This window comes from Nannobrachium achirus (assembly GCF_963921795.1).
Source record: "Nannobrachium achirus genome assembly, chromosome: 19".
In the NCBI taxonomy this organism is placed as follows: domain Eukaryota; kingdom Metazoa; phylum Chordata; class Actinopteri; order Myctophiformes; family Myctophidae; genus Nannobrachium; species Nannobrachium achirus.
The window spans coordinates 12,680,094-12,703,332 of record NC_137826.1 but is presented as its reverse complement, the minus strand read 5'-3'; the positions used below and the strand labels follow the sequence as shown (position 1 = coordinate 12,703,332).

At 41.9% G+C, this 23,239-nt stretch overlaps 1 protein-coding gene across 1 annotated transcript in view; it reads left to right on the top strand.

Moving 5' to 3' along the window:
* The window catches only part of tmem132e (transmembrane protein 132E), a gene marked incomplete at its 5' end in the record, with an annotated part of 201,259 nt that overhangs the window by 90,606 nt on the left and 87,414 nt on the right, over window positions 1-23,239 (top strand). The window contains 2 exons of the mRNA XM_080749244.1: window positions 306-446; window positions 13,977-14,169. Of these exons, the coding sequence (XP_080605370.1) occupies window positions 306-446; window positions 13,977-14,169 (334 nt within the window). The remainder of the gene's footprint in view (window positions 1-305; window positions 447-13,976; window positions 14,170-23,239) is intronic.

Sequence of the window (23,239 nt, the reverse complement as noted above, 5' to 3'; positions counted from 1 at the left end):
TATTCTATAAATGCTGCGTGTAATAAATCATAATTATATGACGTGCAAAGACACTGCTACCTAACTCAAGTAACCTTAATGCAACCCAAATAACCTTTGTCCCGTGGTCTAATATGTGTTAGAAGCACTGTCGTCTACTCCCATCTGTCATTGATTCATCTCTGAAATTGCTTTTGCCATGACGTGATACAACGAGGAGAAATATGGTTCACGTAAGATACCCAACTGCTGACCTTGTTCATAAATCACCTCACCCTCTAATAAAATTGACTTATCTCCCCTTTTTCCCCATTCTATTTCCACAGGGTCAAGGCGAAGAAAGGGGTGAACCTGCGACAGACCAAATCGAAAAATGCCCAGTGGAAGGTAGACTGGGAACTGCAGTCTGGGGCCAAGCATTCCATCACCACCGTCGATGTGAACAAGAACAAAGGAGTGAAACAGGGGTAAGTCAACAGCTCCAGGCCTAAACACACACTGCATCTATCTAACCACCACTGGAGCCCAAGCTGTTGATACTTTGCTCTATCATCCTGTATACAAAAAAAAAAGGATATTTTTCAATAGATTATTGATCCCTGTGGGGGGAATTCAGGTGTCTTAGCGACGGAGCAGCAAGCATCAATAGGCTCACAAGTCAGTCCTCTAAACGCTTCACTCAACAGAGACCAAGGACAGTCTCACAGCTTTGGTGGAAAAAGAGTTTAAAAAACAAACTGCATTTCAGAGCCAATGCCAATTCTCTAGGTTAGATCGGCTATTTCTGGCAGGTTTGGTCTGGTTTGGTTTGGTCCTTGGCCTGAAAACGTTGAAGACCCCTGACCTATACCATGCATTTAGAAGTCTCCAGATGTGTTCGTATAGGCGACATCTGCTGGGCCATTAATTGGAACAGCAGCCTCAAGTAGAACCCGGAAGTGGCTTCATTTCCAGCAAACGAAACTTGCCGCTTGCCTAAGGTACAAGGACAGTTTACAGTTTACAGTTTACAGTTTAGGTATTTAGCAGAGGCTTTTAATCCAAAGCGATTTACAATAAGCAGATAAAAACATCACAATAATAAACAAGATAATATGTCAGTACATCAACACTGACAAGGACAAGTCGAGAGATTCATATTATATACTAGTAAGATGCCTCAGGGCCCTAAATGGGGAGGTCGTACTATGTATATCGGACCAGTTACCCATATATGGAGACCCCTGGTACCCATATATGGAGATCCATGTACTGTATATGGAGATATGCTCTGAGACCCCACATGTTTACTCAGTTATTAGTTATGTGAAAGTCCTATCACGTCTATGACATCTGACATCATACATACAATGCCTTTTATGCCCATACATGGAGATCCCTGTCTGTAGAACCAGCCACACATATATTGGCTGTCTTAACTCATTCTGAGCCCCAGACATTAACGGATTATAAAGTCCAGAGTGCCTCCCTCAGGCCCCATTAACGGCCATGATCTTATTTTGAAGGCCAGAAGTCCATAGCAGTAACACTTCCGGTCTGACGTCATCGCGTCATGCGCCGGAATCGATCGTTGTTTACGTGGTGTCATGGCGGCTCGGATCAGTGCTTTTATACATGTGTTATATAAGCGAGCATCTGCCTCCATCTTCGCTTCTAAAGTGTAGTTTTGAGATAATGGACATTAAAGATGAGATCCCCCGTCCACCTCAATGTTATGGGATTACTATTTTGTGCCCGTGGAGCCGTGATGATGACAAATCAGCGACGGAGATCGGATCGGGACCTCCGGCCATTGTATCCGGTAATATAACCGCCGTTACAGTAATATATTACTTTCCGCGAGATATCTCGGGAATGGCACTCCAGATACTCGAGTACATTTCGCGAGATATCTCGGGAATGGCACTAAATCGGTTAATTAGCCATCTGTCTTGGCCGTATATGGATTCTGTTATATGTGGCCGATGTGGCCTCCATATAGGGCATTCCCATATGTAGTCCTGGTATGGGCTTAATATTGATGACATCAGGGAACCCCATATATGGGCATAAAAGTGATTCTGTTAGTGTGGTTCCCCCGACATCACAGTGATGGCAGAGCGTGATGTCAGAGCGGCAAACCCATAGAAAGTGTACACATCCAGACAGACGGAGACATGATGTGTCGTTTCACATACTAAACTGCGACCTTCGGTTGCAAAATAACATACTGAGTGTGTGTGTGTGTGTGTGTGTGTGTGTGTGTGTGTGTGTGTGTGTGTGTGTGTGTGTGTGTGTGTGTGTGTGTGTGTGTGTGTGTGTGTGTGTGTGTGTGTGTGTGTGTGTGTGTGTGCGCATGTCCGTGCGTGCGTGCGTGTTTGTGTGTGTGCAAATTGACACGCCTGCAGTTCCACAGGGGCTAAATTAACAATATTTTACAGTACTTTGATAAAATGCTGATATTTTGCAAGCACAATTGACCTTCTGCTAAGTGTGACTTAATGTGAATCGCGAAACAGCTAGGGTATCAGAAATCTGGATAATCATTATGCACAGTGCATAATAAGCAAGTCAATAAACTGTCCCATCCACCAGCTAATATCCTCCTTCTGTAATCTTGCTACCTGCTCAGTGAATGAAGAAAAGGCGCCTTGTAAATGTAGTGGAATTATCATAGATAGAGCTACAGGGAAACTACCTTAGAGTCCTTAAGTAATAGGGACAAAGACAAGGTGGAATATGTCACCACTGCTCAAATAGCTATTTAAGGTAGGAGGAATCATCATAAAACAATGTAAAATGAGAGGCAGAGTCTCTAGGAATTGCCACGTCAATGCTTTGTTTCATTAGGATGTAGGAATGATGGGTCCATTCAACTGGAAATCAAACGTAATAAAATTATCCTGCGAGTTCATCTGCAGCTCCACACAGCAAAACAACTGTTTTGACAAAATGTCTTGTTGCTTAGTTACTGTACACCTAATTGTTTTTGTCACTTTCCCTTTTGAAATGCACATCAGGACCAGCATACTGTACAAATGGTGACTTGACTTTTGTTTTGTTTTTATTGACCAGAAAACAAATGTACACAACAATGATTTCACAATCATAGGATTACACAAAATACTGTTGGGCCGATTCATACTCCACTTTTAGAGCCAAACTTATTTCGGTTCGGCTCTGTCCAAACTACAATATGATGTCATTCAGAGGTTCGGGTGGGGCGGGTACTGTCATTAGTTCGGCTGTTCGGTGCCCAGTGTTGCAGTGGTCTTGGGTCGCGCGCCCCCGACGACCCATATCTTTTTTTGAGCCGGGGTCTCGCACCCACCAAAGTTCACACATTGACAACCGTTTAACAAAGAAACTAGCCGATTTGCATATCAATAGACCTGTATAGTAGGTGTCGAGCGACGTCCGCGACCCCCCAAACATTGAATCACCACTGCACCACTGTCGGTGCCATCGAGATTTTGTGGAGACACAAAGAGCCTGCTTTGTTCCCTATAGAGACACAAAATTATTGGCTTGGGAATGCGACAAAAACGAAAAAATATCCATGAATTCAAGTCTCCATCAGGGATAGGGGAAAAAAGCTGTTTGTGGGTGAACTATCCCTTTAAGGGGTATGATATGAAGGTCCGACCCCAGTCCCCCACATGGGTCAAGATTAAGAACCACAAAGACACAAAATAACACAATGCAATTGTTTTTATTTATTATTGTGTCTAAGAGACGAATAAAAATGTTTTTTTTGCTCCTGTACACAAGACGTACCAATAAAGATCACCTTGAACTTCATAGTTATATTATGGTAGTAGAACTTGACAACCCAATAAGGTTCATTTGACACAGCCTAAATGCTGGTGGCTTTTTACTATGAATCAAAACATGATCATAAAATATGAACCAACTTGTTATACGCTAGCATTTCACTTTTAACGTTCCCAAATCCATACAGTAGCTGCACAACTTTAGCATTCAGCATTTACAGTAACAGTACACCTCCAGACTCCAGCCATCATTAAATGAGCATTTCACCAATTTTCAAACTCATCTTCATATAATTGGTCCTCATTGTAAGACGGCACCATTTCCGTCTACTCACTCCGCGTCTCATTGGCGGGCTATGGGCGGTTCAGAATCTGTTTTTTTCAGCCATTGTTCTCGCATTAATTAAAAATCAAACCCAGTTTGAATGAGCAGTGCAGGCTGCTTAACAGCACCGCTGGGTGGCTGCAGCTGGTGTTGCATGCCGTACTCAGGTGGTCTTATAAACGTCTGGTGAACATCTGGCTTTAACCCTGTCCCATAACGTCATTATTATGGGGGTGAACATTGGGCGAAAATAGCGGATCTATAAGCTCACAGCTTGTACTCTAGTTCGTCTACATTCAGCAAAGATATTAGTGAATTGTAGGTAAAGAAATAAGGAGGGGTTCTAGTATGTACTATGCTATGGAGTCCTGGAGGACTCTGGTCAGCTAGTGTTTTAATTACCTGAAAAACCTTTGCCCAGTGAGAGAAAGAGGTGGCACTTTTATTAAATCACAGTGACAGTGTAGATTTAATTATCGTTCTTTCTTTAGTTCAGTGGTTTTTGTCCACTGTTGTCTCAACAAGTAGCAGGTTTGGTCATTGTTGGAATCATCCACGTTGTAATCAATTTTCAGCCCATTCTGAAAATTAACTTAAAACGGATTAATGTTAATAGTGCCTTGTAAATAGCGACAATTCAATTTATTATAGATTTTCTTCTTCTTCTTTTTTGCGTTATTGATTTTGGCCAATGGGTTCTAAATTGTGATTAAAATGTTTTTGAAAACCGTGTCTTCTCAGGACAACAGCATAATAACATTTTATCTGCTTTTATTTAAGCCAATTTGCAATCAACAACAGTTTGCTCTGGAACATTTTATTTTAAGCTTGGGGGAAGCAAGCAATAGTTAGGAAAACCTGCTTATTTAGAAATGACATTCAGAAGAAATACATGACAAGACATCCCTGAAAATATATCTGTTTAAAGCTGCTCAGTGCTTTGTGATATTGTTGATAGTCACAAGCATAAATATATCACATACTATGCATCCGCTGCTGCTGCTGTTGCATTGGAGTGATGTTTCAACATGGCTGCCATAATCACAGCCATACGTCTAAAGCATACTAAATGTCCCATGTTACCATTTACGGTCTGTTGAGGCAGAAAGACTCACACAATTCAAATAATTAGAACTCTCTGTCAACCGAGTCTCAAGCGGTTTGGTTTGTTACAAAAGTCAGACATACAGTATGTTATGATACACTGTTGCCTACTTGGTTAAATGAAAAACAAAATTGGGTTTCATACCAAAATATACATAATATGATGTTAATTGATTGTCGATGGTAATGGCTAAAGACATAGGGCCCTATTGTGATCCAGGTCTTATGCCTTATGCCTTAACTTCTTTACCTTTTTTTCACTATTTTGAAAAACATTTTTAAATACTTCAAATGCTGATCTACATCTGCACGTTGTAAACTTGCAGATCAGCTATTTGAAATATTTAAAAAACAAAAACAAAATAGTAAAAAAAAAAGGCAAAGAAGTTAAGGCATAAGGCATAAGACCTGGATCATAATAGGGCCCATAATGTCCATGTCATTGTTTTCCCCTCATTTTCAAAGTATCGTGTCAAAGACTATTGCCCACTCTTAATTCATATTAAAGATTTAGATCAAAGATTTACAACAAGAAGAAAGAAAGACATTTATCGAAAGTTGCAGAGAAACACGTAAATTCCCCTGTCTCGAAGTCCTAGAATTTTGGCTGATGGGCATTGCGTCTGATTCATCTTTGCAAGTTTCAGAATATTGCAGACCGTATATATTGGATTTTTTGCCTGTAGTTTCCAGTTCCAGCTCGACTCGTGAATCTTTAATACAAACTGATCCGTTCAGACTTTGGGCTCCCAGATCTCCTGCCAGATTTGTTAGAATACTCTGTTAAACTCTTCTCAGACCCTCCCTCCCACACCTGTGCCTTCCACTTCTGTACAGTAGATCTTCCAGGGCAGAAGGACCTCTAAAAGAATATACAATATATCGTTGTTGTCGGGTGGAAACCTTGTATGTCCAAGACTGTTCGTTTTGTATTTATCATTTTAAAAATGAACTAAACTAGTGAAAATAGCCAATCTACGAGCAGGTGCGAGGCGTTGTGTGCTTGTCCACAAATGCTGAGTTATGTTATTTAGATAGCATATTGTTTAGACAGATGCTATATTTGATGCTTATGTGGTATCCTAGTCTCTTTGAAGTACTATATTGTATTCTTTGTCACCAAAAATTACTACATTGAAAATTGTTCTAACAGCAGTTTGGATCCTCTCTGCAAAAAGTAATATACAAATTAATTGAAAGATACGTTGAAAAAGTCTAGCTCTTCACTTTTTTTAAACAAAAATTGATACAGTCTGCCAATAGTGGCAAAGTTGTTTCACACTGGCTGCTGTAGCCTGTTGGCAGTGTGAAAAGCTTATTTATAGATGGGGTGGGGAGCCAGGGGAGGTGCCACAGGGGAGGGAGAGAGCCAGCTTGTTCTGAAACACAATGGCTTGTTTATCGTGACTCTCCTTGTTTATGGGGTAGGGGCTACACATCGCACAGTGCACCTTTTGTAGTGTGTGTGTGTCTGTGTTCATGACAAAAACGTAACTGTGTTTTTCCCCAGCGGTGGAAAAAGTACTTGCATTGTATACTTGAGTAAAAGTATCAATACTGCAATGTAGAAATACTCTGTAAGGGTGCCCTCACACCAAAATACCATGTGTGGAATCCGCCAATGCATTTCAATGAGAATGGAGCGTTTTTTTGCCAGTAAAGGATTTCTGCAAAAAAACGCTCCATTCTCATTGAAATGCATTGGCGGATTCCACACTAGGTATTTTGGTGTGAGGGCACCCTTACAAGTAAAAGTCTCTAATTAAAAATGTACTTGAGTAAAAGTACGAAAGTATTGGGATGAAAATGTACTTAAAGTACCAAAAGTAAAAGTACAAAATGTTTGAAAATAGCCTAGGTATAAAATAGGGCTAAAGTGGATTAATGTATGTTTTATAATATAATACTTTATATCTGCAAAGTAACTTGTAACTAAAGTTTTCAAATAATTGTAGTGGAGTAAAAGTACAATATTTGTCTCTGAGATGTAGTGGAGTAGAAGTGAAAGTACTGAAAACTGGAAATACTCAAGTAAAATACAAATACCTCAAAACTGTACTACAGTACTTTAGTTACAATTTACTTAGTTACTTTACACCTCTGTTTTTCCCCCTATATTGTGTGTGCTTGTGTTTACGCGTGCATGTGTGAATGTGTATTTTTGTTGATTTGCCCCGAAGTGTGCTTTAATCTGTGGACCATCAGTTCCTTACCATCAGAGTAACTTGATTTGGAAGAGCCCAAAAGACTTTATCCTGTGCTAATACATTTCAGCCTTTTTCAGTTTGTGTGTGTTTTTTTAATGATTTTGTACCCTTATACGTAGCTCTAGGCCATTTCCTACCATATTAAGTATAACACACGAGGAGAGGGAAATGTGGCGGGAGAGACAGAAAAAGATAAAGAGAGATGGATAGAATTGATTTTTCCGCTTTCTCTTGCGAAGAGCTGCATTGGAAGATCAGTCCGAACTGTAATAGCATTCTTTCTGGCTGTTTCATTTAGGGGTTTGTCGGATGTTACTGGAATCCAGCACGGACAACTCCTATACACTTAACTTAATGCTGGCTCACATAAACGCCTAAATGAAACGCACACAGAATTATTTTTATTACCCTAACACTGCATGTCCTATGACATGCCAAAATGTCTGCAGTAAAAGTGGCCCACTTGTCTATGGCGATAACTCACCATCCTAGTGTCTTGGTATAATGTGTTCAGTGGTGTAAAGTAACTAAGTAGATTTAATTAAGTACTGTACTTAAGCACACTTTTGAGTTATTTGTACTTTACTTGAGTAATTCCAATTTTCAATTCTTTTACTACTCCACTACATCTTGGATCCAAATATCGCGACGTGTTGTGAGCTTGTAGATCTACTATTTTCAAACATTTTGTACTTTTACTTTTGGTACTTTTAGTACATTTTGATGCCAATACTTTCGTACTTTTACTCAAGTACATTTTGAATTCTGGACTTTTATTTGTAAGGGTGCCCTCACACCAAAATACCTAGAGTGGAATCCGCCAATGCATTTCAATGAGAATGGAGCGTTTTTTGCAGAAATCCTCTACTGGCAAAAACTCTCCATTCTCATTGAAATGCATTGGCGGATTCCACTCTAGGTATTTTGGTGTGAGGGCACCCTAACAGAGTATTTCTACATTGCAGTATTGATACTTTTACTCAAGTAAAACATTTGAGTACGGTACTTTATCCACCTCTTAATGTGTTGAATGTAGCATCATTCTTGATAAATTATAACATACTGTAAAGCTGTTTTTATTTGGCAGCTATGAAGCAGATCTATTGGACTCTTCATATTAATCAGTTTAATAGGGTTGGGATCAAAGGATTACATTATTTCAACAACCACAAAACGCTGAAGCAGCGCTTATAAAATAAATATTATATGCTATACGGGGAGGCGATCATTAAGGCTTTAACTTCCACTAACATCCGTAAGCACATGCTCTTTACTTTGCTCTCCTGCCTCCTGCCTGCCTGTCTGTAGTTTAGTTACTCAATTATTTACCAAGTATCAATCAGGGATTCACTGTCCTGATTCAAGCATATTTACCCTCTGTGCACAGCAATGAATGGCAGCATATTGTCTGTTAAAGGAGGATTTCACCACTTTTCAACCTGTCTTCATATAATAGGTCCTCATTAATGTTTATGATAAATGAGCACAAATTTTTTTTCTACTCAGTCTGGGTCTCATAGGAGAGCTGTGGACGAGTCAAATACATCCACCAGTGACATCATCAATGGCGAATCCAAGCTAATAGAAACTGCAGGCTTTCTATTCCTGAAAAGTTGCAATAAGTGGAAGCCATTGTTCTCGCGATAATAAAAATTGAAACAAATGGCACAAAATTTGTGCCATTTTATCATGAAGATTAGTGAGGACCTATTATATGAAGACAGGTTGAACTTGAAAAGTGGTGAAATCCTCCATAAGGTCCTTGCACATTGCTGCTGGGTTTCTTTCCGGACGAATATCGGAGCGAATTTCGGAGCAGGTAAAAAAAAGAACAAAATACCTCAAGTAATGTCAATCACGTTTATTTGGTCTGTATTATAATTTTTCGGATCAGGGTAGATTTTTTCATGTTTATACTGCAAGTAAAATACAGAAATTTGAAGATACCGTAGTTTATTAGTATTAAGTATTAAGACTATTTTGTTTAATAAAGCTTTTTTTCTTTCTTTTCTTTTTCTTTTCTAACCCTAACCCTAACCCAATGGCAAAACTGAATTTACAGTCAGTGGAAACAGATTGGAAATAAATGATATAAAATAAGTATCTAGTTACACCCACTTGTATTCTCTACCAATTGTTATGCACATGCACATACTGTATAATATATACACGTAGAGTCACCTTTGCAAACCACAAACTAAAACATTCATTTTAAAACGTCTTTTGTGGTGCGAGTTATTGTGCTGAAAAGCCCGGCTTATCTTTACGTGTGCTCCGCTTGGTGGGCCATATTGATGTCAACTTTAGAGTGTCACACATAGGTGCGGGAGGCTCATTTTCAGTAAGCGATGGTGAGACAAATGGGCTGAGATCTCATGATGAGAGGAGGAGCCTTATATTGCATGACACAGTCAAGCCCCAGCATTCATCACAAGCCAGTCTCTCTGGGAGATCGCACTCACTTAGCTTCAGTATCAGGTGAGGGGTTTAGGTGTAATGGTTCTTGTCATAGGTGGAAATTTAATTTGGCTCCTGGCCACCTCTTGAGTAGATTTCATATAGGGCTTGCTGAACTTTAGCCCAACAGGCGTCAGTGAAGTCATCTTCGGTTTCACGGTCACATACACTGCACTGGAGGCTGTTAGATTGCTATCTTCATTGCAAAGACCGGCCAGGATGTACTCTAGGGCTGGGTGATATGGACTAAATAAAAAATGTATGACAGTTATTACTCCAAATACCTCGATATCGTTATTGTTTGTGATGATATTGTTGCGACCGTCAGGTCGCAGTTACTTTCAAAACCTCCACCGGCTGTCAGTCAGTCTGTCTGTCTGTCAGTCAGTCACACGTCACACTTTTGCCCTTCTCATTTCTCCGCCACCGCTGCCCCTATCCATGCCAAACTTTGCACACACACTCCTTGGCTGCCAAAGCACAACCTCCACCCCTCCTTTCTCACATGGCCCTCTTATAGCGCCACCATGAGGCCGATTCTTAAAAAACAAATTTTTGGATACTGCTCCTACAAATTCTGCCCTAAAATCACGCAAATCGGTACACAGTATGTCTAGACTCCTGTCATCAACATGGATCTGTCCCATATAGCGCCACCATCAGGCCGATTTTTTAAAACACATTTTTGGACACTGCTCCTACAGATTTTGACCTAAAATCACGCAAAACGGTACACAGTATGTCTACACTCATGTCATCAACATGGATCTGTCCCATATAGCGAAACCATCAGGCCGATTTTTTCAAACACATTTTAGGCCAATTTGTGTATTCATGCATACATCTCCCGATTTAGGGAGTCTTACTGGTATTGTAATTACAATATACTTTTTTTCCTGTAAAAAATGTTCAGAAATAAAAAATATACATCTTACAAGCTTACAACACAATGCGTTGGATTGCGAGCTTGTATCTCTGGCGATTTTTTCCAAAGTATAAATAGGGCTTAATTGATTAAAACCAGGATAAATTATCACACCATATCACGACATTGCAATATCCAAAATCCAAGATCATATCTAGTCTCATATCACAATATCACCTTATAATGTTGATATATTGCCCAGTCCTAATGCACTGCACTCACAGCTATCAAAACGATTTGGACTACGTAGGTCTACTGTAAGCTACTAATCATTTAGAATCAAATAGTCATTGCAGTAGGTCTGAGCGCATGTGACTGAGTACAATTAGCAATCTGTTTGAAGAAGCACTAAACAGTGTGACGAAGATAAGGGGACCTGATGAATTAACATAGCCGATTTACAAGCTCACAAAGTGGCATGGGTGCGATGTGTTGTAAGCTTGTAAATCTGGTGTTTTCGGCGCAAGGCACACCATCATATCGTCACTGTCGGGTAGAAACCTCGTATCTCCAAGGTTCAAATTTGTAATTTTTTTCACAAAGTAAAGCACTGCTACATCACACAAGGACATCGCACAAAAGTAGTGAAAACAGCTGATCTACAAGCACGCACCGCCTCGCACCGCAGAACCACACACAGTACCATGCTGATCATAAAATTGCTGTCATGAAGGATGCCAATAAACAAGCGCACCCCGCTGAGCTCAAATTGTACATTGTAAATGATTCAGTGTTTCAGTCCCCACAGAGTTAAAAAGGAAAATAAAGAAATGCTTCAGGAGGTAGATCGGTCATCTGGCAAATAGAAGGTTCCCGCTTTGATCCTGGTGCCTGGCATGGCGTCAAAGTGTCCTTGAGCAAGACACCGAACGCCTAACTGCCCCTGGCGAGCGGGTCGGGGGCCTCGCATGGCTGCCTCCGCCGGCAGTGAGTGAATGATTGAATGTGAGGCGTTGTAGAGCTTGGAGTGTGGAGAAGACTATAAAAGCATTCTGCACCGTAAATGCAGTTTTTCAGTGACCATTTAGTGCTAGACTCTAGTGCAGGGGTCTTCAACGTTTTCAGGCCAAGGACCCTTTTAGTTGAGGGAGAGATGAAACAGGGACCCCCAACCTTATCATAGATTCCATCTAGTTTCATTGTTTGACAGCACAATCATCAGTGTATTTTGGATTCATGTCAATTTTTGTTTTCAGATGTTTAACCACTTGAACCGTCAATACTTAATAAACTTGACATTTCACTCTGTACTTTCACTCTGTCTGCTCTTTTACTTTGCCGAAAATAGCTGATGCGAGGCGTTGTGAGCTTGTAGATCTGCTATTTTTGTCCAAAGGAGAAGAAATGTTGCTATCACACAAAGATTTGGAGGACCCCCTTTAGTAACTCTGAGGACCCCCCGTTGAAGACCCTTGCTCTAATGCCTTTGTTCAGGACATTTCACATATTAGGACCAGATCATTTCCCCATGTTTCTTATATTGTCTTTTGGGAACATTAAAGGTAGGGTAAGGTTTTTCGGTCAAAACAAATCGTCTCTTTGTTAAAAGGTTAAAGCACTATATTCTGATAGTAATCATTGCTATAGAGCAGTGGTTTTCAACCTTTTTCATATCAAGGCCCATTGTTTATTTGACATTTGAGCCACGGACCACCATTTAATGAGATTCAGCCTGTCAGACCCAAAACGTAGAAGATTTTATTATCGTTGGAAACGATTTTGTCCACAATTCCATGCTGTATTGATGTTAAAAAGAAATCTACATTCTCTTGAATGAATTTAAATGAAAGATCTATAAGGGTCCATTTGGTTACCAACTCTCCATCATTTAGCTGGGGACCACCTGGAACCCCCTCAAGGACCACTGGTGGTCCCCGGACCACTGGTTGAAAACCACTGTTATAAAGTGTGTGTTCAGTTCTTTAATAAACAGGACAATACATTTTTAGGTAGGTGACAACAATACAGCCAATTGGGAGAAAGTGCCCAATTTATCGGCTTCATTTTACAGTGTTCCAGTTCCAATTTTGTCTGCTCATTTCTTTGTGTCATCACTTCCAATTTCACTTGTTACTTGCGGCAGCAGAGCGCGCAAGTACTGCGTTCGGCTGCGTATGTAGGTTGGTAGGTAGCTGTGGGTGTTTAAGCCCGTAGCCCAATCAGGGACCAGTATTTCTGGCAACGTCATCAATTAACAGCCAATGAGGGACCAGCATTCCTGGTGATGCCAGTGGTGATGTCACCACTGGTGATGCCAGTGGTGAGTGCACCTCTTGGCGCGCTCTGCTACAAATAGGCCATACATGTCCTACTTGTGCGCTAGGCGCAAGTTGGCACCTCGACAGAGTGCAATTCTAGTTTAATCCGTATCCAGAGTTCTCTATCCTGATTGGTAACCCGACCTGAAAATGCATTTTCTGTTCAATAAAGATCTGGAGAGACATGGAGACTCCTGTTACTGAACATACACTCTATAGAAATGAGTGCAATCAGAATACAAAGCTATTTAACACTTATTTTAACCAATGAAAATCATTTACCTTCACTTTAAAATTAAAATAAAAACTGTCTTAACTGTAACTGTAACAGCATAAGTCAAAGAATTATCACAACGCGCCATTGGATAAGATAAGAGCTGACTGGGAACGGGCTGACATTTCTAAAAGGGCCTTTTGGTGGAAGTATCGAAAATAGCAGACCTCCAAGCTCACAATGCGTCGCAGCGTGACACGTTGTGAGCTTGGAGGTCGGCTATTTTCAGTGCTTGATACCACACTGAACTAAGCTAAATCAAGTCAATACTGGGAATGTGGCGTAACGGCATGGATTTCTACACAGAGAGGGTCATTCGTTCAACATAAGATGCTGCATTCAAGTTCTTGAGAGTTTGGACAAGCCAATTCTCTTGAATGTTGCCTTCAGGTATGGCATGGAAAGGGGGTATTTGCATTTCTTTCACGAGAGTAAAAACTGCATTCATTGTCTGGAGAGGGCACTTTTTACAGACGGATAAAAGGGCAGGGGCTCAAGCCGCCTTTGATGTCTATGTGTGCACGTGCCTGCATTTGATGATCAAATGCAGTCCCGAGTCTGACCCTGAGGTACTTGTCACAGATGCCCTTCGTTGCAATGACAGAACGTGCCACTATGTCCCCGATGAGCTGTCCAATGAGCATAGATATTGCAACGCAGCTCACAACAATATTTCTCTCAACTTGTCCCGGCAGGGATTTCCCGGGTAACGTGGAGGTGATGCAGCTGGATTTCGAGATGGAGAACTTCACCAGCCTGTCGGTGACCCGGAGGATCAACTGGAACATCGACTACAAGGGCCAGAACCCGCCCCCTGACTCTGAGAAGGTGGTGACGGAGCTGACGGTGGTGCAGAGGGACATACAGGCCATCCTCCCCCTGTCCATGGTAGGTAGATTATTATGACATGCATGATACAGGAACACATCATGCATGCTTCACGTTTCTTTAATTAATGGCTCAATATAAGCTCTGCTCGTATTTATGTACTGTATTTAATAAGTTAATAGACCAACAAGAGCAAAAACCATATTATGATTTTGCTCTTGTTGGTCTATTAAATTATTGGCTCTGGACATGCGAAAAGAAATGGGGTGAGTAATTGATAGAAAAAAATGTGTTTTATTGTATTCCTTTAAGATTAAGTATTTAACTGTGTATATTATCCTACTGGATGATAATGAGAATAATAATAATTATTATTACTTGTGTCATCAGAGCTTGCGCGTTCGGCTGCGTATGTTGGCATGGTGTGTGTTTAACTCATACTCTGCGATCCCCGCCGAAACCGGAGATTTCCCGCTGTACCTCTCTGCGATGCCCGTCGTTCCCGGAAATTTAATTAGCTTTAATCATTATGAAACGATTAAAAGTATGGTCGCTGTATATAGCCGTTTCGAAGACTTTAGGCCCGCCCCCTAACTGTATCCGGTCGTATTTCCCGTTTGGACCGGATCTAGGTTTCCATATCCGGTCTGACGTCCAGTCGCAGCTCCGTTCGCATAGCTTTTCATTGTAAACAAGTGAGCTGACTGCATGGCCATAGAATTCCTTTGATTTTTTTGATTCCTCTACCCGCCTGGCATATGATCTGCGCACATATCGTCTGCTATGTGCGCGAACGTGTCCACGTGTTACCATAGCGCACAGCTGGCTTTTTTCAATGTTTTTTCATGTAAACACTGGCGGATAAGCAGGGATACAGCGTGGCAACGGATATGTCTATTTCAATGGGGTTTTTTTTATTCGAAAGCTGTCACCGAGTCTACACGTCTACTAGATGAGTCGCGCACAGATTGTGCACGATGCGTGCGCGTGCCCACGTTAAAAGGTAAGGACAATTTGGCAGCTGCTTACTACAGCTATGTTTAAAATGGCAGCAAAATTGTTAAGCCCGTAGCCCAATCAGGATTCAGGAACCAGCATTTCTGGCAACATCAACAGTCAATGAGGGACCAGCATTCCTTGGCGATGCCACTGGTGATGCCAGTGGTGAGCGCACTTCATGGCACACTCTGCTGGCACACAAATAGGCCATACATGGCCTACTTGTGCACAAGATGCAAGTTGGCACCTCGAGAGAGTGCAATTCTAGTTTTTTATATGATTTCACTTTGTGCTCCGGCTCAGTGCAGAAAGCTGGTTTGCCTAAGACAGGGTTCCCCAATTAGTTTTCTCCAAGGGCCGAATTATGTCTAGGGTACCAAGCCGAGGGCCACAACATTGCAGGGGGCGACGGCGGCATTCCCGCTACTCCAGCGACTGCGACGGTTCAGATATCGTCGTTGTCAGGTGAAAATCTCCAAAACCATTCGTTTTGCAATTATCATTTTAAAAATTATTTAAACTAGTGAAAACAGCCGATCTACAAGCACACAACGCATCGCACCGCGAGGCGTTGTGTGCTTGTAGATCTGCTGTTTTCACTACTTTTGTGCGACGGCCTTGTGTGATTTGCGAAAGAACGTACAAATTTGGAGAAACGAGATTTCCACCCGACAACGACGATATACTAGTGTTGTTGCTGCTCTTATACCACCATTATTACTGGGGTTGGTGTGGGCCAGACAGTAGCCCCCCGTGGGCCGCAAATGGCCCGCGGGCCGCCTATTGGGGAACCCTGGCCTAAGATGTGTTTTACTACATTGTACATGCCACTCCCCTCGCCCCCAGAGGCCCGTCTTTGCACACCCCCTCTCAACAATGGTCTACTGTTGCTCCATATGTTCTAATGCATTTCCATTACTTACTTACTTACATTATCGCTGATTGATATTACCGTATTTGTTGAGAGCCAATGGAGTCTCAACAGAGGATTTGTAATTGCCCACTCGTTTAATTGTGGCTCCACTCCTTGAATGGTGGTAATTAGTGGGGTTGGTAAACTGATTGTGCGAACAAAGGAAAATAAATTAAGCGAATGAATACGATACAATAGGGGACAGCCCTTAGGTTTGGGCCCTCTCTTGTGGACTCAACTGGCTTTCTATGAAATGGAGAGAGTCTCGGCTCACCTGAAGGAGATTTCATTATGATTATAATCCAGCCCCTGAGGTAAATGTTGAGGTGATTCAAGGTCCCTCCGCCACTGTGTGGTGTGCTGTTAAAGCATTGGCCAATTACCTTTGACAAAAAAAAGAACGTTTTACATATGAAAAGGGAGCGCCTGGAGCTCACAAACCTTCTTATACATTAAATATCCTATATTGGGTGAACTCTTAAGTATCAACGATTCCAAGAGGTTCAAGCGTGGTGCCTCTCTATAGGCCTATAGTTTATATTCCTCCATTTGGCTCGACAGTATTGCTTTAAAGTCTCATTAGACTCACAAACACATTATGCAGTTTGTACTGCACACTGTAGTTTTCGTGACGAAGAGATATAAATAGCAATAATGAGGGAATATTTAATGAGAACCTCCTGTTTTCAGGGTGGACAGATATTTTTTATATATCGACACTGTCGGGCAGAAACCTTGTAGTTTCAAATTATTATTTTTTTTAAAGTAAAGCCCTGCTTCATCATACAAGACTGTCGCACAAGAGTACTGAAAATAGCCGATCTACAAGCTCACAACGCCTCGCACTGTCCGTTTAAAATGATAAATACAAAACGAATGGCTTTGGACTTATAAGGTTCCCACCCGACAACAACGATAATATATATGTCGGATTAGTGCACAAGTTCTTTGGTGCCTGGCTCGTGGGCACTTCTTCAGTGTTGGTGGCAACATGGTGTCATTTGACCCGCTCAGTGACCACACACCGACAGAATAACTGTACTGCAAAGAATATTTGACACAATAAGACATTTCCAACCGTGAAATTCAAAGGCTACTGAACTTTTACACATTCCATTGTATATAAGTGTGCAATAGACTACTGTACTACCCGTTATACTTAATGAGTACATAACCCGTGTGCGCATATACAGAACATAGTTGACCACAACTGTTTTTAGACCTAACATTCTCTGTATTATATCAGTGAGTTGCTCTTTTATTATGCATTGCTTTTCTACTGCAGCATGAGCCCCCCCCCCCAACAAACACACACACACACGCACACGCACACGCACACACACACACACACACACACACACACACAGTATCTCTATCACCATGGTGCTGCTAGTAACTGCATCATTACCATTACTGCAGTGGAAGGCAGGCAAACATAACCACTTATAAGCTCTACTGTATATACTTTGTTGCACGATGAATCGCGAAAATAGGAAGCTGCCTCGAAACAGCAGATCTACACGCCCACAGTGGGTCGTTCTGGTATTTATTACAAAGAATGCAAAATCTTTTTTACCTATAATGATGAACTGCAACTTAAAACATACATTTTTCATCTATATTGACATGCCCAAAATAGGGACATGAGGGTGACAGAGGTTAAAGGACCATCAGCGTTCATACATTGTCTTGTAATCACAGCTCATACAAGATATTTTTGGACCGCCTAAATTATGTCAAGAAGGTTTCGAGTCTCTGCAAGGATATTTTCATAGCGTACCAGAATGAATGGAATCCAATGGCTGTTTGGAAAACCTAACAGACCCCGGACTATGCTTTGGAAAATGATTGGCACAGATATGTCAAGAATCACTGTCACTGAGAGTCATAGTCAGTGGCCTAAATATGCTAGACCAGCATTATTACTCTCTGTCCCATCATTGCAGCCACACACACACGGGTGGCTTGTTTTAGTGCCAAATCACAATAAGTTGTCACAAGGCACTTTAAATATCGAGCAGAGACCCAACGTTTTTCTCTCCCGTGCAATCATTTGGCTGCAGTGACAAGGACAGCTTCCCCTTTAATGGGAAGAAACCTTGAGCTGAACCAGGCTCTTCTAGGGTGGGCATCCATCTGCCTTGTTAGGGGGACATAAGATGGACAGCAGCATGTTTCCCCTTATGTGCCCCCTTGTGGGGGGGGGGGGGGGGGGGGGGGGCACATAAGATGGACAGCATCAACAAGAATAACAGCAACATGATATAGTAGCAATTATATTGACAACAACAGCAATAATAATAACAGTCCACAGGCTTATTCCAAGAACCCTAGATCAGGGGTCTTCAAAGTGGGTGACGGGGCACCCTGGGGTGCCGTGATGGCAGTCCAGGGGTGCCGCAAGATCATTTGATAATATTTGGACTCTTGGAAACATATTTTGTAGCATTTTAAACTTGAAGTACAAAGTTATTTTCAGTCAGTTCTAACCAAATTGTCTGTTATCTCAACGTTTTCCTCGCAACATAATCACAAACATATTGTCACTGTCAGGCAGAAACCTTGTATCTCCAAGGTTCATATGTGTACGTCTTTTGGCAAAGCAAAGCCCTGCTTCATCATACAAGACTGTCGAACAAAACTAGTGAAAACAGCCGATCTACAGTTGTGTTTAGTAGTTCACTAGTTTAGTACATTTTATAGATGATAAATACAAAACCAATGGTTTTGGACATACAAGGTTTCCACCCGACAACGCTGATATGCTATAAATATAAGGTGCTGGGAGTGAAAATTATAATGTAGGGGTGCCTCGGATTAAAAAGAATATTTATGGGAACCCCTGCCCTAGATTCCCAGCAGGTGGTCCACAATCATGATCAATGGGAGGCTAGTCAGGCTACTAATGTTGTTCAATTCAAAAAAAAGGCGTGTTGCCTGTGTGCGTGCGTGCGTGCGTGAGTGCATGTGTTCACTGTGCATGAGTGAGTGAGAGGGCCCAATCATCATGGGTGGCCCATGAAACGTGCTTGAAACTTGGGCAAGTTCCCCACTGCAAGGAAAATTAATCACTCCGGGAAAATCATTGCAACCTAGTAAATTCACACTGCCCGCGTCGCAGTGGGAATGCCCTGGTGCTCCCGATTAGCCTCTCTGGGCACTGCTGACATTGTTGAAGGATCTAACCAGTCTTGATCGGGATCAAGTCAACCTCCTAATTAGCGAGGTGCTAGAAGGCAGAGTGGGAATGGATTGAGGACGGCGCCTGGTATAGAGGGCACTCAGGGCAGCCATTATCCAACAGGCTAACCCTCAGAGCCTTGGAGATTTGAAAACTTTTATTGTGTAATGGTGGAAGAGAAAATGTAATACGACATTTCCTCCATAATCTGAATGCAATCAGTGTCCCTATTCTGGGATGAAGATCTGGCCAAAATAGCTGATCGACAAGCTTTCTGCTCGGCTATTTCTGCGACGAGGTGTAGAAGGAAAAAAGGAGGGGGCCTAGTACAGATCCCTGGGGGACTCCGGACAATGAAGTATAGGGTTTAATTGGTCAAGGGGGAGTTCAATTAACAACCATGACTGTGAGAAGGGGGATTCAAATAAGCAATCTCACCTTAAAAGTCTTGGTTATTAAGCAACTTTTCCTGCATTTTATTTGAGAATAAGCTTAAAGGAGTAGTTCACCCCTAAAATGACTTTTTTTTCCTATTGATTTGTCACACCATGGAGACTTGCGTTGATTAATATTGTTTTGTATTTGTCGCATTCCTAAGACAAAAAATGTATTATTTAAAATGTACCCCCATTGATTCTTGATGGGGACCCAAATGCCTGGGCTTGGTTGGGGACCCAAATACAAGGCCCTGAATGGGGACCCAAATGCATTTGTTTGAGAATCAATGGGGGTAAATTTACTTGACCCTTGACCCTAAATATACCCCCATTGAATCTGACCCAGATGCACTTGGATCCCCATCCAGGGCCTTATTTGGGTCTCCATCCAGGCCCATGCAGTTGGGTCCCCATCCAGAATCAATGGGGGTAAATTTACTATAATCATCTTTTTTTTTTTTTCGTCTTAGGAATGCAACAATTACAAACAATTATTATTGAACTCAAGTCTCCATGGTGTGACTAATCAATAGGAAAAAAATAGTCATTTTGGGGGTGAACTACTCCTTTAAGCGGTCTGGTTCCTTTTGAAGATGCCCGTACCGATGCTCATATTGTTTAATGTCTCTTGCACGACTTGCCTTTAACTGTGTTTTAGAGGGAAATCAATGAACTAGAACTTAACTGTACTGTATTTGGTAGCATAGAAACGGTAAGCTATAGGCAGGAGCCGCGTGAGGAGTGATTCCTGGCAGCGATGAAAGGTTGAGCTTCCGCTGCCCACCGTAATCTCTCAAATACCTCTGTCTGACCCGACCACCAAACAGGGGCTCAGCTCTTGGCTCTTTTTACATTTATATTATGTAAAACAGATCCCGTGACCAGGGCACTGCACCAGGGGCGTCAACAAGGGGGGGAAAAGTGGGACTGAGTTACTAGGGCCCAAGGTGGAGGGGCCTTAATTATTTTATGCTTTAGCTATTGAAAAATAGGAGATATACAAGCTCGCAGAGCGTCACCGAGTGCTGCTCTGCGAGCTTGTAGATCTGTTATTTTTGAAAACTTGAGAAAATGTGTGCAAATCTTTGAATATGTATTTTTTAAGGGAACATTTGTAATCCAATTTTTGCTTCTGGGGGTTCCCTGGAACTAAATATTTTGAGATGGGCGTCCGTGGCCAAATGCATATCATTTTGGGGGTCCTTCACGTGAAAAAGTTTGAGCACCACTGACATAGAAACATAGGTTTTTAAAAAAACCTTAGAAGGATTTGAAATATTCAAAGACTTGCACACATTTTCACTATTTTTCCAAAATAGCTGCTCTACAAGCTCTGTGAGCTTGTATATCTGCTATATTTCAATAGTTAAAGCACAAAATAATGTGTAATAATGCGTTCGAAGAACATTCGTGGGGGGCCCACAGTGAATCCTTGTACCCAGGGCCCAGAATTTGGTGCGACACCCCTGACTGTACCCAGGTACTAAAGGCAGGTTTTTTATGCCTACCATTAGAGGGTAATGAGCACTGACGACCAATGTCTGTGCACTGACGGGGCCTGCCGCTGGATTTCAAAGGTCGAGGTAATATACAACGGCCGTTAAAGTGAAAGTGCATCATTGAATGCCCAGTGGCAGAGAAATGGACAAAATATAGCAGGAGACCAGCCGGGTTGCCCGGTGGCTCGGCCGGTTGTCGCGCGGTGTGTGTTACTTGTGAGTGCGGGAACCCGAGTTTGAGTCCGACCACTGTCTTTGTCTTGCATGTCCTGTCTCTGTATGTTAGGGGCTGTCCGTTTTTTATCCACCGGGGAGGGCTAGAGCAGAATTAGTTTTTCTTGACCCCTCCCAGCCTCCAAATATTTTTTTGTGACCGATGTGTGAGTGTGAGTGACTTGAGGAAAAGGCATGACCCCCCCCCCCCCCCCCCCCCCCCCACCCATAAACTATATTTTTTATATTCACACCAACATTAGCAGGCGAAAATAAAACAAATGCAAATTTAGCATCCTATTTTGCGTGAAACATAGATTAAAAACAAAAACAACAAAACGTTGGTAAAAAGGTAGGATAAGTGATTTCATTTAAGTTTCAGTTTTCATGTAGGTGACAGGCGGGGCCTTCCTCCAATCATGATCAAGTGGAGGTGGGCCTTGGTGCGTGTAAGACCCGCCCTCACTTGACCATGATTGAAGGATTGGAGGAAAACTTGTCTCCTCCATCAAAACCGAAACTTCTTTTTTCTCCAGAGGATGAAGGCTGAACTCCAAACATGGACCAAAAACTCTATAGTAACTAGTACTATCAGAACATAGACCCATTTTGTTATTATTTGAATTAAAAGAAATCACTTGCCCTTCCTTTAAAATTCTAAATTCAACAAATTTAAGTAGCATGACCAAAAAAGTAAATAAATAATACTAAAACATGCAGTGCTCAAAAGAATATTGATGTTCCCCCATTTTGAACCATTCCAACCTTTATGTATATATATATATATATATATATATATATATATATATATATATATATATATATATATATATATAAAAAACGTACAGTCCCTTATCATGTCTGAAAGAGATATATATAGCACATACTTACATCATACATGTTGGGCCCTTTGTTACATTATAGAGAAAGATATCCAAACTCACGTGTTCTTGGTTTTCTTAGCTGTGGAATAATTGCCATTGTGAGGGTGAAGGCAGATAGGAACCTTGCAGCCAGCGCTGCTGCACAACCACTGACAGCTTGTTAGGACAGATCAGCATTTTCACAATGTACTGATACGGATAGGTAGGTGGGGTGGGCGGGTCAAGGTTTACACCAAAAGCACAAATGAGATACCCGTTTCAAAGGGGAACAGCAAAGAAAAAGCGACACATAATGGGATTCCAGAATCGCGGGCTCTGATCGCAATGGAAACATGACATGGGAGGGAAGCAAAGATGGAGGACGGGAGAGCGGCGAGGAGGAACCAAGAGGAAGAAAAACATTTCAAATGGAAAAATCGAACCTCTGTTCGAAGTGGAGCTGTGTGTGTGTGTGTGTGTGTGTGTGTGCGTGCGTGCGTGTGTGTGTGTGTGTGTGTGTGTGTGTGTGTGTGTGTGTGTGTGTGTGTGTGTGTGTGTGTGTGTGTGTGTGTGTGTGTGTGTGTGTGTGTGTGTGTGTGTGTGTGTGTGTGTGTGTGTGTGTGTGTGTGTATTGCAGTTGATGCTCAGGGCAGGCTAGACTCAACAGCACCTCTCTGGTCACCCAGGGTTACTACATACAGGCTACATACAGACCCACAGACCCACCCACCCACATACATACCTACACATACGGCCACGTATAGGGTAGCTTGTGTTCCACACAGCTCCAAAAAGCAAAATGGAAAATGCCAGGATGTAAATGTTTGCTACTGTAAGCTCTAAGCAGATTCATCTTCCAACTGGGGGCTGACCGGCTGCAACTGGGGCCAGGACGTGTGAATGGAGGGGGGGAGGGCACAAAATGACATGGGAGGGAAGCAAAGATGGAGGACGGGAGAGCTACAACACTACAACAGTGTGTGGAGACTTCTTAGAGGTAGTGTTTAAATCAAATTAAATCTGTG